At 37.6% G+C, this 25,174-nt stretch overlaps 1 protein-coding gene across 2 annotated transcripts in view; it reads right to left on the minus strand.

Moving 5' to 3' along the window:
* Positions 1-19,636: 19,636 nt before the first annotated feature.
* Positions 19,637-25,174, minus strand: part of ZNF385D (zinc finger protein 385D) — an 891,886-nt gene continuing 886,348 nt past the window's right edge. The window contains exons 6-8 of one of the 2 annotated variants that reach the window (XM_057738318.1): positions 23,448-23,626; positions 22,264-22,365; positions 19,637-20,023 (exon numbers count right to left, since the gene is read on the minus strand). In XM_057738318.1, the coding sequence (XP_057594301.1) occupies positions 19,790-20,023; positions 22,264-22,365; positions 23,448-23,626 (515 nt within the window). In that variant the 3' untranslated portion in view covers positions 19,637-19,789. The remainder of the gene's footprint in view (positions 20,024-22,263; positions 22,366-23,447; positions 23,627-25,174) is intronic. The other variant, XM_057738317.1, reaches the window with a different exon arrangement.

The following is a 25,174-nucleotide window of genomic DNA, read 5'->3' on the forward strand; positions in this document are numbered from 1 at the left end:
CAACACCACTTCCTCCACTTCCAATGGTTCCTTCTAGTTTTTTCCATCTTCCTTTAATCTTGGGTACCCAATTCTGTCTTTTCCCTTGACAGAGTAGCAGAACCATCTGAAAAATGTTTCTCCTCTAAGACATTAAGTAGTCCAACATAAAGAGGTGAGACTAGAGAATAAAACAGATTGAAGAAGTAACAAAGTAATCAGTATAAATATTCTGATAATATTAGAAATTATTGCTACCTACCAAGTACCTCCAGTGTACGAAATTTTATGCACATGATTTCCATTGAATCCTTACAGTACGAATATTACTCTCGTGATTTTACAGGCAACTGAGGTTTTCACAGATGTTAAACATCTTGTCCAGGGTCACAGAAACAGAAAGTGGCAGAATCAGGATTTTTTAAAATTAATTTTTATTGCAGTATAGTTGCTTTACAATGTTGTGTTAGTTTCCACTGTACAGCAAAATGAATCAGCTATACATACACATATATCCCCTCTTTTTTGGATTTCCTTCCCATCTAGGACACCACAGAGCACTGAGTAGACTTCCCTGTGCTATACAGTAGGTTCTCATTAGTTATCTATTTTACACATAGCATCAATAATGTATATATGTCAATCCCAATCTCCCAATTCATCCCACCCTTCTTTTCCCCCTCAGTATCCATATGTTTGTTCTCTACATGTGTGTCTCTATTTCTGCTTTGCAAATAAAATCATCTATATCATTTTTCTAGATTCCACAAATCAGGATTTTAATCCACATCAGCTTGTTCTAAAGCCAATGCAGAGCTGAAAGGGTCATTTCAGGCCAGCTAATAATTTTCTACAAATGTAGTCATTCATCATCCCGAATTCTTTGAGGGTGATGAACCAAACTCTGAGTTGTTCCAGGTCCCTGCCTTCCAAGGCATCTACTCCATCTTTAATAATAAGAGAAAGAATAGCTACTATTGACATAATGCTTGCAATGTGCCAGGCACATTCTGAAACCCAGAACATGATCAGTGGTTTTAACCATGGGCTCTGGAGTCACTGCCGGGGTTAGAATCCTTATTCTACCCTTGCGAGAACTTGGGCCTCTGTACCTCACTTAACAGCTTAGTTTTCTCATTTCTAAGGTGGAAAATCTTAAGATTCCCTATAACACAGGGTTATTGTGAGAATAGGATGAGGTCATACACACATAACTCTTGGGACTCTGACTGCACACATGAGGCAACTAGATTGTAAGTTGTTTTTGTTGTTCTTGTATCCTGGGCAAAGTGCTAAGCAATTCACATACATTATCTCACCTGATCCCCTTAGTCATTCTGTGCTTTCTGCACTAAGATTATCCTTGTTTTACAAATAAGAAAGATGAGACACAGAGGGTGATATAATTTTCCTAAGGATACAGGGTGAGTAGCAGCTGAGCCAGGATTCTAACCCAGGCATTACATCTCCAAAGCCTGCTTTCCCAGCCTCTGGCACCCTGACTCTTGATTTTCAGATAACATTATCAGTTAGAAAGCATGTTTCAAGGTGAAGCCAAACTGTGTCCGTGAAACTTTAACCCCTTGATCTTAGTTTGTGTTATTAATAGCTGACACACATCACTGAACCATGAGACTGTTCTCTTTCCTACCATCTAAGGCTCCTCATCACTCCTTATCCACCGCAGTTGCCTTGCTTCACTAACTTTACCTCACAAGTCATTTTACTAAAGATACTCTAGGGAAAATGCACAAAACAAATATATGTAACTTAAAGCAAACAGATGGTTCACAATGTGTTTAACCAAAAGTCTGTCTAAAATTTAACAAATGCAGATGTACATAAGGATCAAGGTTTTTCTTATGATGGAAAATTGTAATCGGGGGCATCTATTGAACCTGGGGATTTGTCTGCCAATTCTCTGAGAGGAGTCAGTTCTGTATGCCTCTTGGCCACCAGGAGAGGGGCACGATGTCCAAACTTTACTCTGCCCCCGGCAGGGAACAGCAGGTTCTGGCTTGGTGGCCCAGGGTACCATTCATCCACCATGCACCACCCTCCAGGAATCAGCAACTTTAGCAAAGTTCTGTGCCTGTTGCAAATTTGTATCATAGCAACATGCACATTTTTAATAAATAAATGGTTCTCCAAATAACTGTATTCACTGAGGAGAGATTTCAGGATCTTGCCTCTCCATCTGAATAGCTATTGATGTTCAGTTCTTCCTGTGTTGAATCTAAAAACCACACAAACTCTCTTCCCTCTCTGTAAATTATTTTCACAAGTGGAAAATGCTTTGGTTTTCAGGGGATGGTAAAACATTGTTTTTCAAAAATCTCTGGAGTTACAGGAGAAACAATGTCAGGGATAAGAGTTTGATTTAATAGGATAAATCTCTGTCAGATGTCATTTCCGAATTCGCCGCTAGAACACTGACTTGGCTAAGGAATTGTCCTGATTTCATTTCCAGGTGATTCATATTGTGCTCCTCTCAAGAGTCTTGCAGTTTGCTGAGAAAAGGGGATGGTGCAGTGGAGTGACAGAAAAAATACAAGATAGAACATTAAATAACTTTTTACACACATAATTATGCAACTGAATTTTGCAGTTATGCAATTGAAACGATGAAATCAGTTCCAAGTAACCTCTATTGAAATGCCAAACAGTTCCATTTTCACTCACCCCCTCATCCTCCCCCACTTCTCTCTTCTACAGTCTATGGTGGATCTAACATAAGCCAAAATGTCCTCTTATTAAATGTCCCTAGCTGTCTGAAAAATACTCGCCCAGCCTCTGTAGACCAGAACTTCATTCTTTAGAAAGATCATGGAATCCCTTCCTGTTTGGCTCTAGACTAATTTCAGCTCCTCTTTCAACTTTCTGAAATGCTCTAATCCTGAAGCCCTTCCTGACCTCCTGCCTCTTCTTCCACCTAGAAGTTAGGTACCTCTCTTTTGGTTCTCATGGCATTTTGTGTACTTCCCTAGCATAATCTACATTTATTCATCTGCATGTCCATTTACTTCCTAAAGTGTGAAATTCTCAAGGCAGATGCTAGGTCTTAAATTTTTTTTTAAGTCCCAGTTGCTTAGCAAACTGTTTGTTCAAGAAATATTTGTTGGATGGGTGGATGGCCAAACTAAATGATAAGACCTATTAGAAATCTTGGCATCACTACCTTTAAAGCTCACTAATTAAACATTCATTAATTTAGGATGATTAAATAGAGTGAAAAGAGCAATTGGTTTTAAAGAAAAAAGGCACGATGGTGAAAAATGTTCTAAAATTAGATTATGGTGATAGTTGTACAACTCTGAAAATAAATGAAAAATCATTGAAAAAAGAAAAGAAAAAGAAACAAGACGGGCTTAAATATCTACTGGAGCATTTACTCGCTATTTGGTCTGATTGCTTAACTTCTGACACCATGAACTATCTTTTTTATAAATTGGGCCTAATAAAGCTTAGCTCAAAGGATTTTTATAAAAATGAAACAAGATTATGTATAGAAAGGGTCTGGTCAATTATAAGTGCCCAATAAATGGTAGCTCTTATTATTTCTAGACCTAAGAACCTATCTTCACTTCAAAACATATTTTTTGTTTCTATATAAAAATAATTGAAGATCTCCCAGCACACACAAATGCAGGCACAGACATGTTTCCCATAACACTAAAGTTCGAACCAATAGATGATTTATCATACATTCACACACACACACACACACACATACACATACACACAATCGGGAGCATAAAATTGCTGTTGTTCCCTGAAAATACCAGTTGTGAGCAAAGAACTCTTGCTTGTTTGCACAAGACATCCTGAGGGATAATACTACTACTAATAATGGTAATATTTATATAGTGCTTATTATGTGTCAGGTGCTGAATCCAGTACTTTACCTATGTCACGTTAGCTAACTGACACAAGAGCACTAGGATGTAGATAAACTATTCTTATGCCCATTTAACACGGAGGGAAACAGCACAGAGTAATCCAGTAATTGGTTCAAGCTCATGCAGTTAGTAAATAGCATAATTGTGGGGCAAGTTCATTAAGGTAGCAATGATATGAAGTTCCCTCCCTGCGAAACAGATGTCTGGCAGGAACTAGTCCACGTTCCCAGAACAGAATATACCCAACCTTATCAAGTTAAACGTCATGGAAAGGACTTACAGAAACATACATGCAAGTCCAAAATATGTGTGGTGGTTGGATCAGAAGGCTTCAGAGTCTCACCCCAGTGAATGGTGTCCTTTGATTGTTTGTTATCTGCTGGCACCTCAAGTTGCAAGACTCTCAGGCATGGTGGGTGGCAGTCGGGGTACATAGTGTTAGGCACCCAGCTGCCATTTGGATTTGCAGCTCGAAATACTTTGTGTGTGCTTTGTACTTGCAGTGGAAGCCAGTGAGCTGGAACATGTAAACTCTCCAGAAGCTGCCTCCACTATATGATCATGGCAACTCGTATCTAAATCCTCCCATTTTTATTCTGGCCCATCTGCATAATGCTTATATGTATGAAATAATTTATCTGCTCTTTATTACAGAGAATTATGAAGTCATCACAGAAAGTAAAAAGTACATACACATATTCCCACTTGTTTGTTTTATCTATGGAAGAGGCGTGGCATAAATGAATAGCAAATTCCAAAATCATGCATTTTTGGCCTAAATAATGTGCTATTTGTTACAGAAGATTTATGCCAAAACGGAAAAATATCTTTTGTGAAGAAAAGCCCAACCCTAGTGGCAATAGCATTCCAAAGATGTGTATGATGCCAAAGATGTGAAGAAAGGCTCCTAAAAGATGTCAGAACTTGTATCTCTTAAACAGGGGTTTCGGGTACATAAGAATCATCAGGAGAGATGGAAACAACAAAAGCATTGCCTTCTGACTCTCTAGTTAACACAACGAGCTTTCCTGGTGGTTCTGGCAGGGGTGGTCTATGTACCATACTTGGACAAACACTGCTCAAGGGCATCTTCAGTTGTTTAATAGTTAATACTATTTGTTTTAAATGCTCCAAAAACTGTAAAGAATTACAGAAATGATCTTTTGATTCGTATGTCTTTAGATCAGGGGTCCCCAACCCCCGGACCAGTACCAGTTTGTGACCTGTTAGGAACCGGGCCACACAGGAACAGGTAAGTGGCTGGCAAGTGAGGGAATCTTCATCTGTATTCACAGCCGCTCCCCATGGCTTGCATCACTGCCTGAGCTCTGCCTCCTGTTAGATCAGCGGCAGCATTAGATTCTCACAGGAGCATGAACCCTACTGTGAACTGGGCATGGGAGGGATCTAGGTTGTGTGCCCCCTATGAGAATCTAAGGCCTGATGATCTGAGGTGGAGCTGAGGTGGTCCCATCATCCCCAGATGGGACCATCTAGTGGCAGGAAAGCAAGCTCAGAGCTTCCACTGATTCCGCATGATGCTGAGCTGCATAATTATTTCATCATATATTACAATGTAATAATAGTGGAAATAAAGTGCACAATAAATATAAAGTGTTTGAATCATCCTGAAACCATCCCCTCGCCCCTCATCCGTGGAAAAATTGTCTTCCACAAAACCAGTCCCTGGTGCCCAAATTTTGGAGATCGCTGTGTTAGATCCTAAGATAGGCATGTATTCTTGTGCAGGAAATTGGAAGGCAAATTTGGCCTTGTAAATTTTTCTACCATATTTAAGATGTCCATTCCCTGTCATACATTTCAACAGCGTTGGTTGGAGCCCTCACTCATATATAAAGGGGGCAGGGAAATCCCTTGTCTGGAAGTCTGGGGTTTCATGATTTCCAACTGCTGATAAAGAATTCGTTCGTCCAACAGGTCCTCTCCTTGATGCTGAGTAATTGATGACCCTTCTAACATCAATCTTATCATTGTATTAAAGCAACTACAACACACCGAAGCCTAAATAAAAGCAACCTGTGACCTGAATACAACAGGTATTACCAAGAGCAGTGGAAGGGTGGATGACTGGGCATAGATTTTGCTCTTTGATGTAAACGTCTTAGATCACTGTTCTGCAAAAGGAAAGATGGCAAACAAACAGTGAAGTGCCCTGAATCTGAAATAAGCTCAGTCATCAGCACCATCATCTCACAGTCATTGTGACCACCGTCAACATTATTATTCCTCAACCGATTTAATTAACAACTGTGCCCTTCACCTGTGCTACAAACGATTTCTATCCTTTAGCTAGATTCTATGAAATTTTGTTATTCCCTCCATGAAAGAGCCTGATTAAAATTTTTGCATTGTATGGTAGAAAAAAATTAGGCGTGGGAATTCTTGATGTAACTATTGTCTGCATAGCTCACTCACTGTTTATGTTGGCGCAGCTGCTCCATGTCTCTGGTCTTATTTATTTTACATTTGTCATATGTGGATAGTAATACTTCACCCCTGTGATCACTGATAAGGTGAATTTTTTTTAAAAAAAAGCAAAGCCTTTGGTATGGAGACTCTCGCTGAACATGTTTTAGTTATATTCCCCTCACTTATCTGATATAGTAAGGGTATATTATAACTGCACACTAATAAAGAATATATGAATGGATGGATGGGGATGGAAGGATGGATAGGGCATGAAAAGGATGGACAAATGAAAAATGTAATAACTTTTTTATAAGGTAAATTATCAACTACTATTTTGAAGGAAACATTCTGTCTCTTTCCCAAGTAGAGTCCCTCAAAAAGTAACATGTTTTAATAGAAAGTACCACACAGAAAATTTTATTATTGGAAGTGTCCCCATATGTCATCTATTTCAACTCACTCATTTTGTAAATTGGGAAAGGGAGAGTCAAAAATAAACTCTCCATACAATTTGTCAACCAAACCAGGGCATTTTTTGAGCTTGAAATGGGGCACTATTAATTTCACCAGTGCAGCAGGTGTTAATTGGAAGTGTTTCAAGCAAACAAGGATTACTAATCAGCTCACCCAAAGATACTCCATGACTTGCCAATGGTCCCAAGAACTGATGTTAGTCATCTCTTTTTTTCCTCAGTTCAGCATTTTTTTCTGACCATACCTTGTCTCTTTTAATACATTACCCTTAGATTATATTATTGATCAAATAATAGTTTAAAGAAGTGTTAAAAATATTCGGAGCGTCTCATGAAACCAGTCTGAATTTAGTCCTTAGCTTTTTTCTCGGGCCCTATCCTACCTCCTTCATTCCTTTCCTTTCTTTCCTTCTCTTTCTTTCTCTTTCTTTCTTTCTTTCTTTCTTTCTTTCTTTCTTTCTTTCTTTCTTTCTTTCTTTCTCTTTCTTTCTTTCTCTTTCTATCTTTCTTCCTTTTTCTTTCTTTCTTTCCTCTTTCTTTCTTTCTTTCTTTCTTTTTCTTTCTTTCCTCTTTCTTTCTTCTTTCTTTCTTTCTCTCTCTCTTTCTTTCTTTCTTTTTCTTTAGATCTTGATTGGAGTATAATTGCTTTACAATGTTGTGCTAGTTTCCACTGTACAACAAAGTGAATCAGCTGTATTTATACATATATCCCCATATCCCCTCCCTCTTGAGCCTCCTTCCCACCCTCCCTATTGCACCCCTCTAGGTCATCACCAAGTGTCGAGTTGATCTCCCTGCGATACATGTACCACAATGTTCATTGCAGCACTATTTACAATAGCCAGGACATGGAAGCAACCCAAATGTCCATCTACAGATGAATGGATAAAGATGTGGCATATATATACAATGGAATATTACTCAGCCATAAAAATGAATGAAATTGATTTATTTGTAGTGAGGTGGATGGTCCTTCATTGCTTCTCCCCTGAGAGTGCACCCTCTGAAAAAAACAACCTTCATGAGCGTCCCATTTCAGGCTCTGCTTCTGGGGGGCCCAGCCAAAAACAACAGGAAGGGTTGTGAACAGCAATAGGCAGAATGTTCGAGAAATAGAAAAGTTGGGGAAAAGATAGTTGGGGGGTCCTATTCTGCTTGCCTGTACCTCAGACTTCAATGATAAAGGCAGAGCCTTGATGATGCTGGTTGGGCTCAAGAACTAGGAAATTCCTAAAATTGTAAATAACCCATTAAAAGTAAGGGTACAGATTGTATGTGTAAGTTCCCTGGGAAAGGTGAAGTGAGACAAAAGGGGATTGATCTGTCTCCCCAAACAGGTATGTTGAAGCCTTATCTCTAGCACCTGAGAATGTAACCCTATCTGGAAATAGGATCTTGGTAGATGTAATTAGCTCAGATGAGGTTCTAAATCCAACGTGATTGGTGTCCTTATGAGAAAAGGAGAAGAAACACAGTCCTGTAGAAGGTGATGTGAAGACACACAAGGAGAACCCCAATGTGAAAACAAAGACAAAGATGGGATTCTGCATTGTATCTACAGTCAAGGACTTCAGGTGACACCAGAAAACTAGGAGAAGGCATAGAACGGATGTTGCCACTGAGCCCCAAAGAAGAAACCTATCCTGCTAACACCTTGACTTTGGACGTCTAGCCTCCAGAAGTGGGAGAGAATGACTTTCAGCTGTTTTAAGCCATCAAAGTTTATGGTCATTTGTTTCAAAAGCCCTAGGAAATTAATATACCTAAAGTACAGAATGGCAGTAAGTTAGCATAACCTGGGCTTTCGTTCACAAATCTGGCAGAACCATATCTGTACCAGTGTGGCTGGCAGTTGTGCTCTGCCTCTCCCACTTCTCACATAGAGAGAATCCAGAGGAAAGAAAACAGTGGGCAAAAGAGGTTTTATTTTGTCCTCCCCTGTAAAGCATTTTGCTTCCATGGAGTCCTACATCTTTAGCCAAATACATCACAAATTTGCAGAGGCTACGTTTGTGTAGTCTTCCCCATCATAACCCAGCCCACCTGAAATGCTCTGACATTCTTGAAAATAATTCCAATTAATGAATAAAACATGATCAACTAATAATTAGCACTTGAAGGTGAACTCTTTAACAAGAGGGTAAATCAGTACTGTTCTAATTGTTTTCCCCAGCATCAGACCTTAGCTGACATTTGGTTTTAGCTTCAGCATAACAATTCCCAGGCTATGTTTAGAAAGACTATGAGCAGTTTCCTAGGACTTGGCCAGAAATTGTTCACAATGCCTGGATTACACACTTTGAAAAATGTGAAGTTGTACGTTAGTCAAGATTCCAAATCTAGCTTTGGCTTAGGCTCCTAGCTTGGAATATTCAACAGAAACTTATGATCAGCCGTGGTGTTCTATTTCTAAGCAAAACAACATGAAAGAGCCCTTTGGTATTAGATAATTAGCAATCTAAAAATCACGGGTGTTAATCGATGTCAGTGTGTCAGTTTATTGTCCGCACAGATAGTAAGGGTAGATATTTTGCTATGGCTAATTCTGTGTTTTGAATGCTGTTCCCAGATATGGGAAAGAAGGAGGGTTATTTCAAACGTTGCTAATAAAAATCCTTTTGTATGGATTTTTTTCAAGCTAATAATCTGGCAGCTTCCAGGTATTTGGGGGAAAGTTGAGCAAAGATACGTTCAGAAACATGACTATCTCTGAATTTTTCGTCACGTTTAACTTGAAGAAGAATTGAAGAGAGAAGGATTTGTGTGTGTGTGTGTACGATGCTTCTTATTTCTTCCTGAAATACAATTTCTGCTATTAGCTGAAGCCAAACTCTCCTGAAGGAAAATGCAAAGAAAATGACAGAATCTCTTTTTGAATACAGTCACCCGCTGCCTGAATCAAATCGTTCCTCAGTGTCCACTCCAAGAAATCCCAGGAACACTCCAGTCCTTAATTTCTCATAGGTCATATCCTGGTGAAGGGAGGCTGGACTGAAATTGATGTTGGCAAAACATTGCCCCTTATGAAACTGCCTATACAAAACGAGACTCAAAAGCATTACAAAGATGAACCCAGCAACAGTGATTGGGGGGAGGGTACAGGGATGCAGAAGACCCTGCAGATTCGCTAGCAGAAGAGTATGTGGTAGATGAGAACCAATTAGATGTGCTGGGGTTTGCAAACACAGTGATTGCAGGGGCCTGGCAGGAAGCAGCTACTGGGGCCCCTGAGTATAGATCATAATAAATCGCACTTCCCTCCTTTGTCCAAAGGGGGTTGTCAGTTCAAGAGCAGTCAATAGCGGCCCAGTGGGAATGCAGCACCGGGGCTCTCAGATTCTACTGATTTTTTCAAGAGAAATCAGAATTTGTGAATTGAAAAAAATCCTCTTTCTTTTTTTAAAGATATTTTGGAGCTAATTAATATTTGTTTAAAAAAATGTTCAGGCAAAACAAACCAACCAACCAACAAACAAAACCCTTTTTTGCCCAATGGAAACATGGATTATTATCTTGAAATTGAAACCTCTCGTTTGCACTGAAATGTTATTTCAGCCATGGCCAACCACTGGGTTTCAAAGTTATAAATAAAATGCCTTACACTTAATTGAAATGTACTAAGTGGTTAAAGATGAGAACTCCTGTCTTTTTAACAAGGGCCATGGAACAGTGTCCTTCAGAGATGAATAAACACACAATATCTTACTTATTTTTCCCCATCAAACAACACATTTCTTTTGAGAAACAGTCATGAGACACATGTTCTGTGAGTCACTAAATGTCTTAGTTGGCACTTGGAACAATTGGGTTGTATAGTTTTTCTGTACTTCTTGGCATGGGAAGATGTTACAAAGTAAAGTAGAACAGGTCATTTACAAACTTAATTTGTTCTAAGGATCCTCTTCCAAAGAGCCTTCAAACTTAAATTAAGAAGAAATTTATTTCCCAAATTGGATATATGGCCTGTGGGTTATTTATGGATGAGAGAAAAATAAGCAACCATCTTTACCTCATGAACTAAGTGAATAATAAAGACATAAATAAACCAATTTCCTGAAATCCCCAGTAACGTTACATTTACCTGAACAACTTTTTTTTTTTTTTTTACCTGAACAACTTTGAAATTGTCAAAGAGAGAGAAGACAGTGGCTACGGATGTTTCTAGAGCTGCTAAAGGAACGAGGGAGTTTTCATCATATCAAAATAACTCTAGTGTCTTTCTTTTATTGAAACGGACGTGTTCTTCTTAAAGAATTCCTGATTTTTAAAAAAAGAGATTAATTTGTTCACAGATGCAACGTTGACTTAGTACAGGACCAGAGTCAGGATAGAATGTGTTATTTTTTACATTTCTGAGTCAATAAAATTGATAGCAGCTTCATTTCATAATGCGGAAATTATTGGCATATGAGAGGATTTTATTCTATGACTTGGAAAAATGGCATGATAAGTGATGTGAATTGTTCTGATTACTATTATTATTTTAAATTTATGACTTTACTGGCACACAAGGAGCTTTGGGTCTGCAATTAAAATAAATAATAACAACAAAAATAATCATTCAGCTATCAAAATGTAAAACACATGCAAAAAATTCCATCCCAACTGTCCAAGTCCACCTGGGGACATCTAGAACCTTTGACTAAAGGTTATTCAGCATGATTTGGCAAGGTGAAAAGAGCAAAGCCATTTACTGAACATGTGGGCTGAGAAGGTGGCACAAATTTGCAACCTGGGCATTTTGGCTTCTGTAGCTCAAGCCGTGCTCCCAAGGTGAGCAGATGAAGCAGCTCTACCCCAGTAGTTCTACCCCAGTGAAGCATTATTATTGCTGAATGATGAATCAGAGACCTCTGTGTGACTAGCAAGTCAATTTCTCTAATCCTTGGTTCCATTCTTTCTTTCTCCTTTTTTCATAAAATCAGGCTAGCCACATGCACTGTACCTCTTCAATATTTGTGAAAATGCTCTCTTGAATATGAGATATTTTTATTGTTATCAGGTAAAACTTACGAAACCTTTTGCCAAGCGGTTGATGTTGGACAAAGCCCTGCTTGTATTCTCCAAGCTATGAGAATAGAAGGGGAGAAAAATCACAGAATTTTTTTTCCCTTAAGCAGTTTTTTTTTGGTTTGGTTTTGTTTTGCTTCTTTTTTTGTTTGCTTTTGCAGGGTTACAGACATGTAGGGCAAACCGTAGCCTATTGTTTAAAATTTGAAAATTTTATTCAGTTTTTAAAAATGTTAATGCCAGAGGTTCCCATCAGAAGTCTGGTTGTCAAAAACAAATACACCCTTTAATTTGTGGTCACTGAATGCATGTGAATTAGGCTATTTTTAGATCTTGGGACTGAGGCTGAAATTGGCTTCTGTCAGTAAATAGCCACAGAGTCATCACTCAGTTCGTTTGATGGGGTCTCTTTGTAGTTCTATTGTTAAGAATCACCATTTAAAAATAGCCAAACAGGGAACTATACTCAATATTTTGTAATAACCTATAAGGAAAAAGAATTTGAAAAAAAAAAGATATATACATATGCATAATTCAATCACATTGCAGTGCACCTGAAAGTAACACAACATTGTAAATCAACTATACTTCAATAAAAATTAAAAAAAATAAAAATAGCCAAGTCTTTAGTTTTTGTGAGAATTGAATATCTCAACATACATTGGTTAGTACTAGATTTTCCTTTGATTAACTACCCTAAGGAGATAATTTAAAATTAGTTGCAAAATTCCAGTAAAGTAAATATTACTTGCAGAAATGTTTGACTATATTACACAAAGAAGCTTTAGTTGAACTGACAAAAGATTTAAACTTATAAAAGAAATTAAAAAAATAGGACTAACAAATTTCCCAAGAAAAGCAATGTTTCACTCACAGACTTAGAGAACAAACTTATGGTTACCGGGGGGACGGGCGGGGGGAGGGATATTTAGGGAGTTTGGGATTGACATGCACACACTGCTATGTTTAAGATAGATAACCAACAAGGTTCTACTGTATAGCACAGGGAACACTGCTCAATATTATGTAACAACCTAAATGGGAATAGAATTTGAAAAAAGAATAGATACATGTATATGTATAACTGAATCACTTTGCTGTACACCTGAAACTAACACAATGTTGTTAATTAACTATACTCAAATATAAAATAAAAATTTTTTAAAAAGCAAAGCAAAGCAATGTTCTTAGCACATAGCTCCATGTGTGTATAAGGCAATATTTCTTGAAAAAAATCCATCAAGTTTTTTTTTCAGAACAAAATTGAGTATCTAATATAGCTACGTTTGACGTTGATTTGGCATCAGATCAGTTCCATTTCAAATAGGATGTAGGAATGTGAACACTGTTAAGTACAAGATGCATTTTAAAACAATTTTATTGAAATTTAGAGGAATTAGGCTTAGATTTTGGAACCAATTTGAAAAGGCAAATGACTTGCTTTCACTAAATACACCCTTTTTAAAAGCACATTTCTATAAAGTAATTTCATTTTTATTCCTATTTTTTTTCCAGAAGAGAATCATTAAATTACTGAGTTGGTCCAGTTTCCTCATAGATAATTTGTGTGGAAGCTGGTTCTGTGATGGTAAGTTTTGTGCCCAGATCCCTTGGCCATAAGATTTTCCCCAATATCCAACACTTCCACACATATTTCCATAATCCCTTTAAAAAACAGATGGCATCCAATGAAATTCTTCTTGACTATTTCATGAAAACTAAACTTTTTAAAACTTTGAGAAGTTTGTTTCTTTTCTTGCTCTAATAATATTAGCTCAGTCAACAAGAGACACAAAGCATTTGGTGGGGGGTCTTTATCCAATATGAGCCTCCTCCAGCCCTAGCATCCTGTGCTGAAATGATACAGTAATGTGTTTTAAATTGAGCTGACAAATAGCCAATGATACCCACACTGTTACTTGTGGTTAATAAAATTCCATATGCTCTCTCCATGGCTTAAAAGCTTCATAACATCATTTCTCAATGGATCCATGTCTCACTAGATTTGAACAATCAAATAGCAGAGTGACTTTTAAAACAAAAAAATGTGTTTCCTGGAAAAAAATGCAATCTGGGCCCCAAATAAAGGATTCCCTCTTTGCCAGTTTTCTTTAGCCTTGTTTTACCATGTCGTGATACTACCTGAATTGGAAGATTTGATGTGTTCAACTCTTATAGTCAAAATCAGTAGCTTGTATGAAGCGATACAAACTGGTAGCAGAAGAGCCTTGCTAGAGAGCATAGTACAGTGATATTATATCTGCTTGTCAACCTCTCCAATGCCCTAAAATGTTTAGGATTCCCAAGTGTGAAATTAGAGTTCCTCTTCTTAAAGTAAAACAAAACTAATCATTAAAAAAAGATTTTGAAAAATGATAACAAGTAAAAGAGGTATTAAGGTTCACATTTTAAAAAATGCATATATCTCTATCTCTATTCAGATCCATATAGATATAGATGTAGTGACTTATGACCTGGCCACTGTACAGGTATATGTTTAGTTATAATTTTGTTCACAAATCATTTTAGCTCTACTCTTTAGAAATTGCTTTTAGAACTGACCTGTCAGTCACGAAGAGAACACGACCTCATTCTCTATTGACCCCATTCTCAACTTGGTCATCTATATTAATCATCAGATTTGACTTCATATTTCAGCAATTTCTAAAGTCAATCATCTAGGAAGGATGGCTTTCCATCACTGAGAAGAGGGAGAAGACGATGATTAGATTGAAGGCAGTTCTTGGTCCTTTCATATCTAAGCATTGATGACACACCAGGGAAGTCTTTAAACTCTGTGACCTTTTGTAACCTGCATGGACTTCTAATCAAGTAGCACATATGAGGTTTTTCCAGTGTAGAACCTGTCTTTCATCACCATTTGTAATTCTGGTAAGCTATAAGTCCATTTCTGGAAGTAACAACCTTGTAGGGCACATAAGGATGATATATCAACATATCCATCTTTCACTGGAAGCTCTGATACCCCGCTCAGTACAAGGAAGTAGGCAATAGAGACTTGCCACTTACGTGATCCATTTCACTTTCTGATAGTAACCACTGTCATTATTGAAGATTCCTTAGAAAGATCAGAAAAGATGCTCCAGAAATACATCTGCTCTTTTAATGAAAACCAACAACTATCAGTTTGTAAAACATTCACTGTCAGGACTCAGTCCAAAAAGTTCTTGCTGTGTCAGTAACAAGGAGGTATGACTTTGGCTCTGGAGGAAGTGGTCTGAATAAGGTGGCCATTAGCTAAAACACATGCAAACCCAGGACAGGATTAATAATGGCTCAGATGGGGCCTCTTGCTATTGAAGGTAGACAGCACAACACAAAGAACAAGGATGAGGCATTCAAATATCAGCTGCTCCCTTCACATCGTCACTGTCAATTCTCTATTGCTTTTATTTGGGTTGGTTTCGTTCAGAATTTACAGTAAGTCCCCTACATCTGAACCTTCAAGTTGCAAACTTTCTCATGTCCAATCACATAAGTTAGTTCATGTGTCTGGTGTACATTGTCACGTGTGTGTATCCTCTACAAGTGGCTGTGCTTTCGTGTACTTTACAGTACTGTGTAGAGTACGGTAGTATAGTATCTTTATTTCAAGCCCAGGATGTTTGGAAGCAAGTGTATTATTTGTGTGAAAAGTATTATAAACTATTACAGTACAGTACTATGTAGCTGATTGTGCTAGTTGGATGCCAAGGCTAATTTTGTTGAACTTACAAACAAATTGGACTTACGAACGTGCTCTTGGAATGGAACTCGTTCGTAGGCAGGAGACATTGCGTTATGTTTCAGACTGAGAAGACAGATGTGGTATATCCTAAACAACTTTGTTATAATTCTAATGTAATTAGCAACTCCTCTGATAATTGTTGGCGGGGGCTACATTCTGATTGATCAGATGAACGACCTACTATGTGATGTATCCTCAGGAGGGAAAAGAATATAGAATGCTTTTCTGAGCAAATGCAAATATTTGAGTAGCTGTATGGTTCACTACAAGAAAGCAGTTTTGAGGGGGTGAGAAAAGAGGTTTTTTAATGCAGAAATAGTTAAGCAGTTCAGCCTTTACTCTCACTCACATTGCTGATGAAAAAAGTAAAGACAAAGCATTCGTTGACTATTTATAAGTTACCCTACTGGGCAAAGACAACATCTACAATAAACTCTGACTTCTTTCTTACCCCTTTAGGATGCTTTCCTGTGTACAAAGAGTTACTAATACAATGTTGTCTGTGCTAATGTACAGAAAGGTAGTTCTTTAGACCAATTCAGATTTGAAGGAACAGGTCTCTAGAAATAACTTGAGACATTTTTTAGCTTTGCGATCTGATTTCTTCAGGAAACTTGAAACATTCTACGGGTGTGGAGACAAATATTAACTTAAACTATTAATCATAAGTGAAATTTAATGCCCATATCTACTGTGGAGTGGTTCTGTACCTTAAACACATACATAAGCACATCCACAATAAACTTTGAATACCGTTAGTTTTTTTAACCTTTTCATTTTTACTCCTTTTGTTGTGATTTCCTGCTCTTTCAATTTCCAAGTGAGTATAAACGCTTTCTTAGCTAAATAGTTTCTTGGCAGCAAAATATGTAGCACCTTTCAAAAAACCAAATTATATCTCTGATGATAATGGCAATGAATTATTATTGCAAGAGATGAATGGAAACCCAACGGTACCTGAAGATTGCAATCCTTTGAGATGAGGCAGTGATGGTATAAATTGCTCAAAGTCAACTGTATTTGGTTATGTGTACAGAACAACCACTCTTCAAAGTTCAGGACCAGTGAAAGGAGCGATTTGTCACTTGTAATCACCTGCTTTCTCAGAAGAGAAATACAATGCCTTCCCAATGACTGCTTCCATTTGTCTGGATAATCTGCATGAGGTGCAACAATGCTTTTTCCAGAGGCATTTGACTCTTGCAATGCATCTATATTTGTTTCAAATGAACCCGGAGATGCTTTGTCTGTCACTTCCTTGCCATGGGTATGATGCGTGAGAAGGAATGTATAACCATAAAGTCAGACCCCACCTTGGGGATACTGAGAGCACCACTGCTGACCAATCTGAATTATGATCTTTATTCATGAAAAAAAGTTCCCTAAGGGAAACGATAGAGCTTTAGAGTGGTCTGAACGATAATAGATGTGGATCTGGTTTTGATAAATACATGGAATGTGGGGAAACAATTCACAGAGAATCCACAAGTTCCATGGTCAGGCTTCATCCTTTATTAGGTAGTGAGTAAAAGACAACTGATGATTACACAACTCCAATTTTAGAGACCATTGAAACAGAAATGGTTCCATAGTGAAGTGAGGCAGAAGGGGTTTAGGTATTTCTGAGGTTTCTCATATGGCTGATGGAGAAAATATGGCTGATTTGTTTGTTTCCCAGCAAATCATTAAAGTTAGTAATGCCTATGATCCAGGACTCTTGTATCCCACAGGCCCTGACTTCTAGTGGACTGACTCATTCACTTTGGTGACAATGGGGAAGAACAGTGAAAGCACATTGTAGTAAGATTGCATTAATTAACACTAAGTTCTCCAACTTAGGCTTTAGAGGTGTAAAGGTTGTTGGATAGGGATTCAGGCTGACTTATAGTGAACGATGAAAATATTTGACAAAGCAGAAAGAAGAAACTAAAGTTCAAAATGGTCGGAAGCTGGTCACATGGATATAGACAGCCCCAAACAACAAAACTCATGAGCTAGCTCTCTACCTGGCTGAACTAGCAGAGTCTGCAGGTGAAAAAAGGAAACACTTGCTAAGACCAGAAAGTAGAGATGCTGGCACATGCAATATCTCCAGATACTCTCAAAAACAAATTTCAATTCTAACCAACATGTTAGGCAGATGTACGGTTTGAGATTCCTTTTACCAAAGACTGATGGAATACTTTTTCTTCTCCTTCCTCCCTTCCTTCCTCCCTCCCTCCCTTCCTTCCATTTTTCTTTCAGTTGGTTGTTTAACAAAAGATATATAAAGTCAACTGCTTTAAAGATATGTTTATATGACAAATGTCTTTAGCTAGATGATGGAGAAGAACTCCAAAGACCATGTTTAATGTTGAGCACCAAGCACACAATGGGTGTTTCTTAAATATAAAATGACAAATGCTAAATACCCATCTCTCAAATGGTTTCACCTTGAGTCTTTAGACCTCTCAAAAGTCTACGACAGTTTAGATAAGAGCAGTTTCAGGAAGGCCATACCCAGCCTTTCCCTATATTTTTAAATAGTCTTTACAAAACCTTTCCAAAAATATTTTTTTTTCTCTAAACCTAAATCTGGTAGGGTGGATTTGTACATGTTTTCATTGTTCTAAGTTTGAGTGTCATTATTCTTATTAATGCAACAGACTGGCTGCATCGAACCCCATCATAATGACAGGGATATGTTAGCTTTCTATGGGAAAAAGCAAATAGCCTTTATCACACATTAAAGGCACAGCTATTTTTATGCCATTTGTTACCAACTTAATGATAACATGTAACATGGGATGGTTATATAATTATTTTATATAGATTTTCTTTTTATAAGTTATTCTCTTAATCTTTCTAACATATATACAATATACATATATTTATATATACCCCTGATACATCTTGTTTTAAAGGTAAAACATCAACTCCTTTCAGCCTCATGGTGAATATTGAAGGCTGTCAGTATTTCACAACTCCACTAGAGAAATGATGGTCAAGAGCATCTTACCAATATTTTTTTACCTCTATATCCTTGGTCTGAAATTAATGCAGATTCATTTTTCTTGTTTTTCTAATATTTAAATATATATTAATTGTTTATATCATGGCAGTAGGAAATCTAAAAAAAAAAAAAAAAAACCAACAAAAAACCCCACAACAATAGCGAATGTCTACCATCATAGTCAAAGCAGAAAACTTTGCCTCAGAGACAACCTACTGGTATGATATAAAGGGGATATTGCAGAGGTGCAATATTCTTTGCTTTTATTGGATATATAGTAACACAAAAAATCTTCACTTTGCATCATCATGCTAGGTTAGGATCGTCCTTCATCCTTGAAACAGAATAGCTGCACTGATTTCTTTCTGAACACCCACGATGCATGGATTTACCTGTTTTCAGATATAGGTGCCTTACAAACACTTCCTGTTTCCAGCAACACTGCTTCAGGGTGGGGGAAAGTACGTTGTAAGAAACTATTTTTATTAATCTCTCCCTCTTCTATGCTTAGCCCTGTTCTATTGTTCTGAACTTAAAGTCATCTCCAAGCTGGGTAGGATGGGAGATGGTGAACCAGGGACCTTCCCCACACCATCTGGTATTGTTTATTTTTTGACTGCTTACTGGCATGAGATAGTTGTTCGTTCTACCTTTTGCAGTTCTTGAAAACCTAGTGGATAGACTGAGACACAGCACTATTGTTTTTACAAGACATCTACTGTATCTACTTTTGTTGGGATAAATACCCAGGAATTGCTGTCATAGCAAGAGGACCAGCACGGGTACTACTATTCACAGTGTTGCTTTTGCTTTTTGTGGTTTTTTTTTTCCCTTTTTTTTTGTATTATTTTAATCTACAGAGTAAATTATTATATATACATTGGAACCAGTTAATGCCCTTAGACAATGTATAGTTGTCTCATAAAGCAGGAAAGACAATGCGGGGGATAAAACAAGTGCCCAAAAGCAGTCACAAAGGCTTCAGAAGTTCTAGATACCACTACAAGTCAATGCTGGAGATCACTTCTAAAACACTCAATGTTCAAGAGGAATGCTTTAATTTGGAGAAAATACCACCCCTCCCTCCCGCCCCCAAACCGCCCTTTTTTTTTTTTTTTTTTTAATAATCTTTTCAATTCACTATCAAAAGTCCTGGCTCTTCAGATATACTTTAAACTATAAATAAACACTGCATAGTTCTCTTTTTGTTTTGTGTTTTTTGAAAAATTATTGCAGTACAGTTACTCCCATTCAGAATTCAGTAAGGAGCAAACAGGACAGGAGTGTGGGCGGTCCGAATGGGTCCAGGAGCTGGCCGCAGGAGGGCTGAAGGAAGTGCAGAAGTCTGGAACAGTGTGGCCGCTGGAGCAGTGCGGAGGCTGAAGGGGGAATTCACTGCTACTGCTGCAGCAGCCGCCGCGGCTGCCAGCGGGTTTGGTAGAATTCGTGGAGCCAATGGCTTTGAAGGTTCTTTTGAAAATACTAATTTTACCTGCAAAGGAGAGAAAGCAAAAGAGTAGATGAACAAAAGTCTTGGAGTCTACACTGAGAATCCATAATGGTGAGGAGCTTTTAAAATATAACAGTCAAAAATTACAAAGATAAACTCACACCTGGGAACTGACAATAAAAATTACGGGATGTGGGAAACTATATTCAGTATCGTGGGATAAACCATAATGGAAAAGAACATGAAAAAGAATATATATATATATACACACACACACACACATATACATAACTGAATCGCTTTGCTATACAGCAGAAAGTAACACAACTTTGTAAATCAAATATGCTTCAATAACATAAATTTAAGAAAATAGTGGAAAGTGTAGAACATCTTTCCTTTTGGAAGAACTGGAAGATCCCAGAAAATGGCTTGAGCTAGGATGCTGAAAAGTCCTCCAGAAAAGTACTCCAGGAAAGTACTTTATTTTATTTTTTGTGGTAAATATACTTCCTGAGGAAAGTATTCATCTTGAAAAACAACAGTAAATTTTTTTACCCCACTCTTTACACACATTTTAATTAGAAGGGAATAAACATTTTTTAAAATTTATTTTTGTTTTTATTTTTTATTTTATTTTATTTTATTTTTTTGGCCACTCGGCATGCGGGATCTTAGTTTCCTGACCAGGATCAAACGCAAGCCCCCTGCAGTGGAAGCACAGAGTCTTAACCACTGGCCCACCAGGGAAGTCCTGGGAATAGACATTTTTAAAGAGAGATTATTAATGCTGTCAGTTACTATAAGACTATGCAGGTATGTTACGTGAGGAGTATAACAAGGTGTGAGGTACCAATCAAGAGACATAAAAATAAGAAAATCCCACTTTCACTAAAGAAGCAAAGAAAAATTCTCTCTCCCAAAAGTGTGACATGTTTTGCTTTCATTGGTAGCAACATTCTCTGAAACCTCCTCTACAAAATCAGTTCATTCTCTGACTAGCAGCATTAGTAAGAGGGCTGTTCTCTGGAAGGAAATGGTCCCATTTATGGAAACAATAACAGTAATAGTTAAGCGGGAGGTTTTGGAAGCTAACAGTAACACAATCTGACTTCTCTGTTTATTTAAAAACCATTCACTTGATTGTTGAAAGCTGCATCTATGTGGGTCAGAAATAGCACTCAGGTTATGACTAGTGGTGCTGAAATATCAGCTCCGTGCAGAATTCACAGCCTCTCAATGCAGCTAAAACTGATTCTGTGCAAAAGAGTAAAGTGACTTTATTTGCATAAAAATGGGTGATGCTACTAAATTAATTGGGGCAACTCATTCTGAGGTCTCGTAATAGATGATTGCAGTTTTCCTTTAACTGTATTCTCACGTGTCAGCAGCACACAAGAGCACTGATTATTAATAAGATCTATTTTGAAGAAAACAGATTTCAAAATGCATAATTCAGCACATACTGTAGATCAATTGTTCTTCATCTTAATTTTTTTTATATACACAGTTATGGTTTATTACAGCTTAACCATGCAGAGCCCTGGGTCTCTCAGATGTAAGCTATCGTCATTTCAACCAGAAAAAAAGCATATGCTTATAAATAATTAGCTTAAGATGTCAGGAAGTTTACAGATTTCCCCTAAAACTCTACAAAAATTCTAGGTCAGGACTCCAGTACTAATATGTTTACCAATCTAAAAAGCACATTTGGGGTAACGGCAAGACAGCATGTCAGGAAGTATTTCCCAGGCCTTAGGTGGGAAAGGATGCTTAGATAGTGTCCTTAGGTGAGCAATTTTTGAAAAATGAGTCATGCCTTCCAGATTGTGTTATTCAAAATCCAAAACTGTTGAGGGAATCAACAATACCGATGCTTTGTCTCTTGAAGATCTTAGAAAGGAGATGCAAGAACTGGTTTTTCATGGACCTTTCCTAAGAATATCCACGAACCTCAACTCCAGATTTCATGTGATTACCTACCTGACTCAAAAGAGTTTGGTTTTCCTCCCATCCCCATGCTGTATTGTAAACCTGAGCCCAACTAAAAAGATAAGATGTGGGACTTTGGTGAATGGTGACAAAACACCCAAATGACTCATGAAACCAGTGATTCTGTTGGGGGTGTAGCGGTTGGACTTTCAAATAAATTGTTTGTCTTTACTTGGGTATCTTCTGTTTATCTCACTTAGTAACTGACAAAAAAAAAAGAAAAAAACAAGTTCAGGAGCAGACTGCGGGACATGAAAGGCTACTCTCTATTGGCAAGCAAAAAGGACACTTACCCCCAGCGGATGTGTTGCCTTCTGCAGTTTGTTGTAAGGACTGTATTTCGGTTTCGGGGGCTTCCCAGCAGCTCTGTCTTTGTGCCTTCTACTGCTAATGTGCTATTAAAAGCAATTAAAAATGACAGCTTTAAAAGAAAATCATCCCCCAAACCCCTCATAAATATTGTGTTAACCTGGGGAAGGTCATTAATTATTTCATGCAAGTTGCAGAAAGACAAAAATAAAAAAGCATGCATGTTTGTCCTTGGATGCTGGTGCCTTGAGGAGAGATACATTTATGCTAGCCCTTTTAGTCTATTTTTAACAAACAGCGGGATCTTCTTTGTGCCAGCCTTTCTCCTTATCACCGCCCAGATTTTGTTTTAGGGACATTTACAAAGGAAAGAAATGTCTGAAGGAATTTTATGCGCAAATAAACAAAGATGGCCAGGCAGGCATGAATTTATTTCCATACTAATATTTACCCTCACATTTGTACAGCCAAATGTCAACCCCTTAAATTCTAAAGATAAATAACTAAGGTGCATAAAAATCAGTGCAAGAATGTACAGATGCATATAAGACACAACACAGTATGAGGGCTGGGACCTCAACTAGCAACGTAGAACTGATCTCTTCGGAAGGCTATTCAGAGTAAAAGTGAAAGCAACAAGATTAGTCATCCCGTTAGCAGGTGGCTGCAGGATTTAGAAATACAGTACACCACCATGTAATAAAGGATGTAAAATAAAAGAAGAGCACAGTATAAAATTAGTGGTAGCATGTAAATATCTAAACAAGTAAAAATGGAACATCACAATTTGACCTTTAAAGAAAATCAACACTTTTGAGTGGGAAACCTGGTAAAGAAAAGATCTACTACTCCTTTTCCTCCCACTCTTCATATATAAGAATAGCACAGACTCACTTCAGATGATTTCGGAAAGATCTTAGGAGCCATTACATTTCAGTATACGTTTAAGCACCAAAATATGCATAAATAAATAAGGAGAGTAAATAAGAAGCTAAGTGGATAGATGGATGGATGCATGGATGCATGGATGGATGGATGGATGGATGGATGGATGGATGGATGGATGGATGGGAGAGAAAAACAGAAAAGAAAGGGAACAGAGGAAGTACACATTCTGCTTATAAGGGTCACCCCCATCTGTTTTCACTTCAGAATGGGTACCGCCTACCTGTTTAAGTTGTGTTTCCGAGTTGACATGCACATCACAGATTTCACAGTGAAACGTTTTGTTTTGCAGGCCTGTATTCCCCTTATTCACTGGTCCTTTGCCTTTCACACCTACCCTAGGGAAGGCTTTGATAGTCCCACTTCCATTCCGAGCTTCTAGCATCGTTTTGTGCTTAGTACCTGCCGGGAATATTTAGAAAAAAAGAAAGAAAAAAGAGGAGGAAAATCTTAGCTAGTAATCCTCTCCAAGAAATGATACAATAACACAACATGATGTGATGCTGAGTTTGACTGCAGTTCTTCCAAGGATTACGCTTGAAATATGCTTATGACATAGAAAACTATAACAATGTGCTCTGACCACCTTATATAACATTACTTAATTACTCTTCTTTTTTATAACGTCCCCTGTTACAAATAAGTACCATCAATACAGGCACTAAACTCAAAAGTCCTAAGGTGAAGTTAAATGGGTGTGACTTTGTTTCTTTTCCTCTTAATGTTAATAAGACGTACATGATAGCTGATGAGGAAGAGTGATTTAGTTGCTACAGGTATAGTTGGAGGTGAACTGAAACAAATGTAATCAGTTTAAACATGGTGTGTTTACAGAAGTGGCACTAATTAAATACCCACTTTCTAAACAGAATACAAACAAGCCTTTCTGGCTATGTGGTTTAGGTTCAGAGAGGGAGAGTAATGGTATAGACAGCTAGATGATTCTGGGGGAAAAAAAAAGCCCTATTAGAACAGTAAAATTCAAACTGAGTGGCTATGAAATTTCTTTTTTTATTAGCCCAATTTTCCTAACTTTGAAAAAAATTTTATTTTATATTGGAGCATAGCTGATTAACAAGGTTGTGTTAGTTTCAGGTGTACAGCACAGTGATTCAGTTACACATATATCTATTCTTTTTCAAATTCTTTTCCCATTTAATTTATTACAGAATATTGAGCAGAATTTCCTGTGCTATATATACAGTAGGTCCTTGTTGGTTGTCTATTTTAAACACAGTAGTATGTACGTGTCAATTTTGTATGTAAACAAATGACTGAAAAATGGGGGAATTCACTAGCTAAGCGGATACACTCTAAAGAAATGCTTTCTTTTATTAAAGCAGCCACATCTTTGCACCGTCCCACGTAACTAATGTCACTCTACTTATCAATATTTGCTTTTTTTAAAACATTAAAATTCAGGATGGCAAATTTCTCTCAAAAATTTTGCTCACAATTTCCTTCTTCTTGGAATTGATAAGTATTCTTTACTTTTCTCATTTAGCCATGTGTTTTTGCTATGAAGTTTTCTCTTGTAATCATTCATGCCCTTTCTGCCATTCTAGTTTTTTTAAATTCTGATTTAGTGGTTTCACCATATTAATTGTATTTATTAGATTGTTATCAGTTCTGGAGGCATAGTAAAAAAGAGATTCTTAACTTCTGGTTCTTGGACCAGCCTCTCAGAACCATTCTATATCAGTGAAGAAAAGATGTTGAGGGCTTTCCAGCTTGCTGTCCCTCAGCAGCGTGGTCAATAAGAGGCAATGAATGCATGAAACAGGTTTAGAGCCATAAGTTTCTCTCTTGCAAAATGATGCTAACGCTACTGAGTCCAATATTTAAAAAACGCATATGTTCACAGCTTAGATTCCCAACTTTGAATCTCATATTCTTATGCACAGCGATGAAAATGTTCACATCTCAACATATTAAGGAACGCGAAAGAAG

This window comes from Hippopotamus amphibius, chromosome 6, assembly GCF_030028045.1.
Source record: "Hippopotamus amphibius kiboko isolate mHipAmp2 chromosome 6, mHipAmp2.hap2, whole genome shotgun sequence".
In the NCBI taxonomy this organism is placed as follows: Eukaryota; Metazoa; Chordata; class Mammalia; order Artiodactyla; family Hippopotamidae; genus Hippopotamus; species Hippopotamus amphibius.